This window comes from Berghia stephanieae, chromosome 4 (assembly GCF_034508935.2).
Source record: "Berghia stephanieae isolate SIO BIC M18660-M18661 chromosome 4, UCSD_Bste_1.3, whole genome shotgun sequence".
Lineage (NCBI taxonomy): Eukaryota > Metazoa > Mollusca > Gastropoda > Nudibranchia > Aeolidiidae > Berghia > Berghia stephanieae.
Genome location: NC_088363.1, coordinates 49,066,538 through 49,076,537, shown reverse-complemented (window position 1 = coordinate 49,076,537; position 10,000 = coordinate 49,066,538). Strand labels below are relative to the sequence as shown.

The window sequence follows — 10,000 nt, the reverse complement described above, 5'->3', positions numbered from 1 at the left end:
TGTTTTTTCTCTAAATAGGGGTCATTTAAATCGATCGATATTTGAAGGAGGGGGTCCCGATAGCCTTGTTGGTAGGGCACTCGCTTCACAATCAAAGGGACCTAGATCAATCCCGGGTGCCGTCGATATTTTTGTTATACTGACCTCCCTGTCCACACCCAGCAGCGATTTGGTAGCTGGGTCGGTTAGATCTGGCGGAAAGAACATTGCGATTAACTAACGTCATATCCAAAGGTTATCAAGAAATTGCTGTTGTCGGTTTCAGGTTATAGATACCGGGATAAACTCCGGCTCCATGGGCCTTATGGTTCTGAATGATATTTGAAGGACGACTTTTCTAGCCAAATATTTTTTTCATGCGTTCTTTCATGAGTACGTCAGTAAACTTGTGATTGAAACGATTATGTATTCTGCCGTACTCTGAAAAAAAAACATATTTAAAAATTTGGCCAAAAATCTCGTCCTTTAAATATCGATCGATTTAAATGATCCTCATCCTTGCAAAAAAACTTTCAAACGTGGGACTTCGCGAAGTCCCAGGTTTGAGAGTTTTTGCCAAGATGAGGGTCATTTAAATCGATCGATAATTAAAGGTCGAGTTTTTCTGGCCAAATTTTTAAATACGTGTCTTTCCAGAGTACGGCGAGTAACTGGTCACATTTTTCAAATGATGAAATGAATCGATTATATCAACAACTCAGGCAGGTGAGATAATGAGCTGCTCTGCACGGTAAAAAAAGACAAAACAAGGATATTGACATACATTCCAAAACACCAAAACAGACTAATGAATAATGTTATAAAGAAAGAAAAAAGACGAAGAGAGAAGGGAGAATAAAGAGTATCGCTAATTATCAAGGGACATTGACATGGGCTATTTGTGACGGTGTTATGTAGAGGAAGAGAAAATAACGTTAAATAAATGTAGATTTAAAATTGTTTTTAAAAAAAGAAAAGAAATAATATATATATAAATATATATATATATATATAATATATATATATATATATATATAATATATATATATATATATCGGGAAGAAAACGACAGAGGACGTCGAGTGCTTGGTATGGGTAGGTATAGCGGCTCTTCTCTTTATTCTTAGTATTTTGTGCCTGCCCGACGTCATTATCCGGAAGACGGCAGAGGACGGCAGTACCGGGTCGTCGGAGTCAGTCTCCGTTGTGGGTTAGCCCTTATTCAATCAGGATACGGTGTAGACTATACACTTTTGAAAATTACGGTAATTATTGTATAATTGATTAAAACTAGTCGAATAATCTTTTCAGTTGTGTTATTTTTGACTCAAAATGTTTTAATAAAGTAAATTTTACCCCTCATATCAACGGTTGACCGTGAACCGACGACTCATAGTCACCTTAAGGAAACATACCGGAAACACACAGCCCACAGATCCTGGGCATGACTCACAATTTTAACACAGACGAGTGGGGTGGGGGTGGGGGGGGGGAGGGGGAATGCATAGTGTCATCAGGTTTGGGATGCAACTCCTCCGTTTTGTGACAAAATATTGGGATAAATATTCGATTGCCGTGGGACTGATCTATTTTGTCTGTCTGGCATATACCAAAGGTAGCTATGGAATTACAGAATGGTCGCCAGTTCAATGGAAATTAATTGTCCAGGGGACGGAACGGGCCAAATGCAGGAAATATTCTGATTGGTTAATGAATGCTTAGTAACGCTCAAACCATCAATTAAGGACATTCGCGTTTGATGTAGCAATCAGACAAGGAAAGGATAGACGTTCTATGTTATTTATAATAACAAGAAATGAAGTGAGTAGGAAAGTGTCAGAAGATAAATAGAGATTAATACTTTCGCGGCGATAGGGGCTCGAACCCGCGACCTTACTGGTACGACAACTCCACCTGGCCGGGGAGAGTGTGGCTCTAACTGTCTGGGCTATTCGCAACTCAAAAAAAAAAAAAATTGGTTTCACACTCTGTGTCTATCTTGTACCGCTCTCCCCGACTTCTTCAGGTCATGGGTTCAACACACACAAACGTCGCGAAGTTTGTTAGCCAGCATTTAATCTTAATAGCCATGTTATGTTATTCCCTAGCCAACAGCACCAAGTAACATGCAGAACGAGACATGATGTCTGTTAGGCGACATTACATTTTTTTTTAGAGATAACTCTGTTAACGACCAGGTACTCATTTACACCTGAGTACGGTGAGATAATGTGAGTAAAGGGCATTTTCCAAGGATTCAACTATGCGCCGAGTGAGGCTCGAACCCAAGACCTTCCGATCCGAAAGCGAATGTCATACCACTAGACCACATAGCCGCGCGGAGCAAGCAAATTTAGAGTTAAAAGGAGTCGTTGAATAATGCTTTGAACGCGTTAAATAAAAAAATTATTCAAGGATTGCAGAATATTTGCTCACATTTTATTGGTGTGAAAGAATGTGTAAAAGGCAGCTGATTGGCAATTAAAAATAATCTTGGTTACAATAAATCTAACAATCTTACTTGGAGGGGTAGAATAAACGTATTCTTTCATTTCTTTGTTTTTATCAACCTTGTCATATTTATATCGTGCAATAACACATAGATACTCGCAAGCGCTTTGTGCTTTTGGGCACGATAAAAGTAGCTCGTTTAATAAATACAAAGATTTGAAAGAATCGTATAGTATTCTCCACCATGACGAATAGAAAGTATCCCCAAAGTTTTATATTTTTATCTATATTATCATGTGTTAGGCGCGTTCTGTCGATTTGCGCGATTTATCGATCGATCACGTGACGCTTTTCGTGGACCAACAGAATGTTCAACAATCCATCAATTGTTACAAATTGTGCAAATTCGGAACCACTTCAGCCGACGTGCACTTATTTGTAGGTATGATAACAAAAAATGGTAGGGCCCATTGTCGAATAATAATAATAATAATAATAATAATAAGAAGAAGAAGAAGAAGAAGAAGAAGAAGAAGAAGAAGAAGAAGAAGAAGAAGAAAAGAAGAAGAAGAAGAAGAAGAAGAAGAAGAAGAAGAAGAAGAAGAAGAAGAAGAAGAAGAAGAAGAAGAAGAAGAAGAAGAAGAAGAAGAAGAAGAAGAAGAAGAAGAAGAAGAAGAGGAAGAAGAAGAAGAAGAAGAAGAAGAAGAAGAAGAAGAAGAAGAAGAAGAAGAAGAAGAAGAAGAAGAAGAAGAAGAAGAAGAAGAAAAAGAAGAAGAAGAAGAAGAAGAAGAAGAAGAAGAAGAAGAAATTAAAAATTAAAAAAAAAATCCCTTTATTCATCCCATGAGGGAAATTTGTCTTTAGGGTCTATTCCAAGGGAAGTGGAATAACCCAGGCGTCAGCCGCAGGGCAGCGAGGCAAATTGAGCTAGGGCGAGGTGACTTGCTCAAGGCCACACAGCGCAGCGGGTAATCGAACTCGGTACCTACCTTTCAGGCGAAAACCCTACCGCTGAGTCATGCTGAAGGAGAAGAAGAAGAAGAGGCGGGGGATGAGGAGGAGGAGGAGGAGAACCAATCCTGACATAAAACCTCTTTGATGGGTCACATTTATATAATATTTATACTATTATGATTCGTCTTACCGGGCGAGATGTCGGCGGAGTAGTCAAAACTCTCTTCTCCCATTGGCCGCCGTTTTACCCAATCAGAGCCTAGCATATCTCGTGACGTAGACGGATGTTCGATGAGCATCTCCACGATACGGTAGACTCCCTCTCGAATTGCGTATAGTAAGGCATCTCCTATGTAAACAAACAGATAGATAGGTTGTTAGTATGATAAGTAGATAGATAGATAGATAGATAGATATATATAGATATATAGATAGATAGATAGATAGATAGATAGATAGATAGATAGATAGATAGATAGATATATAGATAGATAGATAGATAGATAGATAGATAGATAGATAGATAGATAGATAGATAGATAGATAGATAGATAGATAGAAGTAGATAGATAGATAGTAGATGGATAATAGGATAAGATAGATGGATAGATAGATAGATAGATAGATAGATAGATAGATAGATAGATAGATAGATAGATAGATAGATAAATAGATAGATAGATAGATATTATTTTAATATTTACCACAATGTTGGAGTCAGTCTACATCGATGTTTCAGGCCTTTTCGGCCATCGTCAGGACTGTGTGTTACATGAGTTTGGTTTCTTGTGTGTTGTTGCTTGTTGAAGTGGTTCCGGTTTCTAGTTGATCAGTAAGTGCTTCCGTCGATATGGACAAATATTGTACATCTCATTTTTCGTGTTGAGTGTGGCTTCATGAGGGTGTTTGATTATAGTATATTTCTCTTCCAGGCATAAGCTACATTGATTTGATGTTGGTGTGTATGTAAAGTATGTACATGTCGAGCACTATTCGTACCATATTTATATCCAACACGATTCAATAGATAGATAGATAGATAGATAGATAGATAGATAGATAGATAGATAGATAGATAGATTGATAGATTGATAGATAGATAGATAGATAGATAGATAGATAGATAGATAGATAGATACATAGATACATAGATAGATACATACATAGATAGATAGATACATAGATAGATAGATACATAGATACATATATAGAGGGATGAATAGAAAGATATAAAGACTGGACAATGCAGGTACAACAAAGCATCTACTTTGAAAACAAACACATAGACATAATGTGGTCAGTAAAATGGAATGATAGAGACATTCATTAATCTGATGGACATATCTATTACAATAATTATTCAGCATGGCCGACGATTCAATGAAAGTTCTCAATGTTCTCCCTCTCACAAACTTGACATTAACAGAGAGTGAGTGAGATATGACCACTTGATTATTCATGATGTTTTATAGGATTATATAGTTCATTGTACTTGATTAATTTATCAAATACTAGCAAACCCCGCTACATATTCGTTGTAAAACTAATCACTGACATGTATGTTATATCCCCAATATATCCAAAGAATCTGTATTTTAAAAAAATAAAAACATAAAATTCCCTTTATTCGTCCAATAGGGGAAATTTGTCTCTAGGGTCTATTCCAAGAGAAGACTGGAATAACTCAGGCGTCAGCCGCAGTGCAGCGCCGCAAATTGAGCTAGGGCGATGTGACTTGCTCAAGGCAACACAGCAATGGTGTGTGATTAAACTCGGTACCTTTCGGGTACGAAGAAAAGACCGTACCGCTGAGCCACGTTGCCCGCTTAAAGAAACATACATGTCTGTTACAGTGAATGACGTAATCAGTCGGATGATGAAAAGGTTTGAACTGAGATATTGCCAAGTTTAGCTAGAAGGTCAATTTTTTTAATCCAAAATGAGTTCTTGTCATAAATGATTAAATCAATCCTTTTTGTAAATCTTCGGGAAATATCAAAGTTTAATTTCACTTATAAATATTTTCTACAGCTAGTCAAGTTGAAAAAGTATGAAATTTGAGAAAAGTTGCTGTATACCTACCTTTTTCATACATCTGACCAAAACTTCATGAAAAATCAGCTGATTCACTTCAAATAAAGATTAAAATGCTCTTGGGAGCATATTCTTTCAGAAGATGCAAAAAAATGCAATCCAAAATGTTCACCTTCCGATTGATTATGTCATGCACTGACACATATAGATACCCTCAAGAAATCAATAAGCCACGGAGCAACAATAGAAGATAAACATCTGTGCTGGTCAGTAAACTGAGAATATCATACGAAGCCCATCCTTGGACACCGACATAAAGCTGACCAAGGATGAAGCAAGGAGTCCGCAGGTAGTGGAGTCCGAATAGTCTTTATTCAGTAAACAGTGGCAGTGATGGCTAAACGAAGCGAACCACACGATGGTATGCGTTTAAGTAAAATACTCTTCTACTTCTTTTTCTGCTTCTTCTTCTTCTTATTATTATTATTATTATTATTATTATTATTATTATTATTATTAGTAGTAGTAGTAGTAGTAGTAGTAGTAGTAGTAGTAGTAGTAGTAGTAGTAGTAGTAGTAGTAGTAGTAATAGTAGTAGTAGTAGTAGTAGTAAAAGTAGTAGTGGTAGTAGTAGTAGTAGTAGTAGTAGTAGTAGTAGTAGTAGTAGTAGTAGTAGTAGTAGTAGTAGTAGTAGTAGTAGTAGTAGTAGTAGTAGTGGTGGTGGTGGTGTAGTGGTGGTGGTGGTCCTCCAGAGCCGTCAGGCGGAATTTATCCCTGTTTCTATAGCGTGAAACGGGCAATAGCAATTTCTTGCTACCCTTTAGAACCCAGGACCTTCCTGTCACCATGCAATGCCTTAATCTTTCGGCCACTTCGGCGAGATACTGAAACAAAAACTAGTTAATATAAATGAATAAGAATACTTATCTCGACGCCTTCTTGTTTCAGCAGCAGCTCCACTATCTCACTGTTCTCGTTGTCCACAGCGATCTGCATGGCTGACCGTCCCAGCATGTCTGTGCAGTTGACGGACACGGGTCTGACACCCCCTAGACATTTTATCACGGTGGATCTGTCCCCTTTCTCGACGGCGTCCAGGAACATTCGTTCTATAGGATCCATGCGGTGACCTGGGGGTGGGGGGAGGGGGGAGGGGGGGGGGGGGAAAGGTTTAATATTTATTAACACACCAACCCACATGTAGTGTTTAAAACGGTATTTGTGTAATATGTGAGCTGTGGATCTGCCCCCTTTTCTAAACAACGTCCAGGAACATCCATTCCTCGGGATCCATACGATGACATGCGTGGGAGGGGTGTCATTTTTTAGCAACACATCAATCCACAATATAGTGCTCGATGGATGGATAGAAAAATATATAGACTGGATAATGCAGGTACAACAACGCATCTCATTTGAAAACAAACACATAGACATAATGTTGTCAGTAAAATGGAATGATAGAGACATTATTTAATCTTATGAACACATCTATTACAATAATTATTCAGCATGGCCGACAATTCAAACAGAGCTCTAAACATCAGCGGAGTGTGAGTAAGACCATGAGAGATATGGCCTCTTAATTATTCATGACATTACAGTGATATCGGATTATAGAGTTCATTTTACTTGATTAGTTTATCAAATACTAGCCAACCTCGCTACATATTCGATGTAAAACTAATCAAATGGCATTTTTCTACTATGTGAAAGGAGGATCGGTCATCTTTCTCTTATGGCGTTCTTACGACATCCGCTCCTCGGGGTCCGAGAAATATCAGACTTTTGTCTTTCACACATTATGAAATTATATTAGAACACGTTCATCATTTTTTGTTATTCTTTTCATTTGTGACGTGACCATGCGTTAAAATCCATAAATGCACTATCACGATATCAATCGTGATTAATGATCAGCGCCAAAAGTGATGACGTATTTATACAACTCGAGAAAGAGGGGGGAGGGGGAGCGACAGACAGATAGAGATAGATAGATAGAGAGAGATAGAGAGAGAGAGAGAGAGAGAGAGAGAAAGAGAGAGAACGAGGGGGGTGGGTGTTGCGAGTAAAATCCCGAACGCTCATAAGGTCCATTTGAGACCGATGCAGACGGTAGCAGAGATATTCTTGTTGATATAAATTAGTTCGATTGCAATGCCTTCTTTCTTCTTATTTAAAAAAAAGAAAAGATTTTCTCGTTTTATGAATTGTTTTGGATGAGAAGGAGTGCAGCAATAAGAGTAAAGCACGGTTATTGAGTTATGAACACTCATTTCAATTTAAGATTTTCGCTCTTCAAGCTTTTGAAAACTCTTAAATTAAAACTCATGCTTACAATCCAAAAAAAACGCGCCATGGACAAAGAATGTCAAAACCGCTTAGAAGCTTTCGAAATACATAATACAGAATATTGCTAAACATCAAATGGTCAGAAAGAATATCAAACGAAGAAGATTTGCATAGAATAGGGATTGTGAAAACCATCAGAAAAAGGCAAAAGGGCTTTCTTGGTCGTGTGTGGCGACGAGGGCACAATAAAAGCCTAACACTTAACGGCTAGATAGAAGGAAAAAGAGCTCGTGGTCGTCAGAGGTTGACGTTCCTGATTAGTTTGAGGCTGTCAAAAAAGCAACATCCCGACAAACTTCGAGTACATGAGGGAGGAGAGAATAGATTGTCGAGGAGGCATGTGATAAGCAACGTGCATACAAGCACAAGCCACAAATGTGTAAGTAAATAAGTACATCTTGGATTGAGAACATTTCTCTTCCAACAATGAGACTATAACGATTTGGATTACCAGACCTGTAAAATAGCATACATGTCTCTTCAAACCAGGATTTGACCATTTTTTCGGCGCAAGAATAGACTTGACGGATGTCAGGACGAGGAGCCTGTTCTCAAAATGAAGCCGCGTGAAGACATAATATTATCCAATTTCGATTAAAGGAGAAGAATGTGGGCGGATGTTATCATGGGTGATGAAAGATTTTCAAGGGTGTACTCTCCTTTAAACAGTGGCACTTCCGGTGGCTACCTGAGTGATAATGGTAATGGCAGATAATTAATTATAATTAAGGTTATTTAATGATGACGTTGTTATTGTTGTTCCTGTTGTTGATTTTGTTGTTGTTGCTGTTGCTGTTGTTGTTATTGTTATTCCTGTTGTTGTTGTTGTTGCTGTTGCTGTTATTGATGTTGTTGTTGTTGTTTTGTTTGGGGTTTTGTGATAAAAAGGCGGTAGAGTGAAAGTAAAGAAGGATGAGGAAGATAAAATGATGGAGGAGGAGAAGGAGGAGGCGGCGGAGGAGGAGGAGGAGGAGGAGGAGGAGGAGGAGGAGGAGGAGGAGGAGGAGACGGAGACGACTGAAATGAAGGAGAAAAAACCAGGGTAGGTTAGAAGCATTGTCCAACCCCTAGAAGATTTTTAAATCTTAGAATAGATGACAAAGACATCGTTTCATGCGCGATTCACGTTGATCCAACTTCAGATTTAAAGCTTCGGTGCTTCAGTAGTAGAAGTAGTAGTAGTAGTAGTAGTAGTAGTAGTAGTAGTAGTAGTAGTAGTAGTAGTAGTAATAGTAGTAGTAGTAGTAGTAGTAGTAGTAGTAGTAGTAGTAGTAGTAGTAGTAGTAAGTAGTAGTAGTAGTAGTAGTAGTAGTAGTAGTAGTAGTAGTAGTAGTAGTAGTAGTAGTTAGTAGTAGTAGTAGTAGTAGTAGTAGTAGTAGTAGTAGTAGTAGTAGTAGTAGTAGTAGTAGTAGTAGTAGTAGTAGTAGTAGTAGTAGTAGTAGTAGTAGTAGTAATAGTAGTATGTTAGATAGTAGTAGTAGTAGTAGTAGTAGTAGTGTAGTAGTAGTAGTAGTAGTAAGTAGATAGTAGTAGTAGTAGTAGTAGTAGTAGTAGTAGTAGTAGTAGTAGTAGTAGTAGTAGTAGTAGTAGTAGTATAGTTAGTAGAGTAAGTAGTAGTAGTAGCAGTAGTAGTAGTAGTAGTAGTAGTAGTAGTAGTAGTAGTTGTTGTTGTTGTTGTTGTTGTTGTTGTTGCAGTAGTAGTGGTGGGGGTAGTTTTTAAAAAAAACTATTAGGGCGTTACCAGATTCCATGATTCATACCATGCCCAATGCGTTTTAAAAGAGAAAACTACCAGACTGCATTGTGTTTGAGCGTATCACTGTATCAGCATAAAGCGAAATAAATGTCCATCTCAGACAGTAAAACGACCCGTGTCCATTTGTTTCCAATGGCAATGAAGACAACAGAATCCCATACGTCTGTCTCCCAATACACCACCACCCCTTCTCTTTCTCCTATCAAATTACAAAGAGTATAATTAAAACATTTGAGTTCGGCAACGCTTTCAAATATCGATCAATTTAACGTCGTTTCGTCCTGTTACAAATGTCAAGCAATGGTAAGTGTGGTCAGTGGTCGGATGGGTGACAGTGATCTTAAAATAATATTCTAACCATTACTAAACGATTTTCGAGTGCCCTGTGCACACGTTACCACATTCAACTCAGGTGTAAATTGAGTAAATGGCCGTTAACAGCATTGCCTCTGTCCAAAAACAATTTGTAATAAT

The 10,000-nt window shown here is 38.0% G+C and overlaps 1 protein-coding gene across 1 annotated transcript in view; it reads right to left on the bottom strand.

Moving 5' to 3' along the window:
* The window catches only part of LOC144970746 (transient-receptor-potential-like protein), a 49,524-nt gene that overhangs the window by 37,618 nt on the left and 1,906 nt on the right, over positions 1-10,000 (bottom strand). Inside the window, exons 2-3 of the mRNA XM_078910732.1 lie at positions 6,342-6,548; positions 3,575-3,733 (exon numbers count right to left, since the gene is read on the bottom strand). Of these exons, the coding sequence (XP_078766858.1) occupies positions 3,575-3,733; positions 6,342-6,548 (366 nt within the window). The remainder of the gene's footprint in view (positions 1-3,574; positions 3,734-6,341; positions 6,549-10,000) is intronic.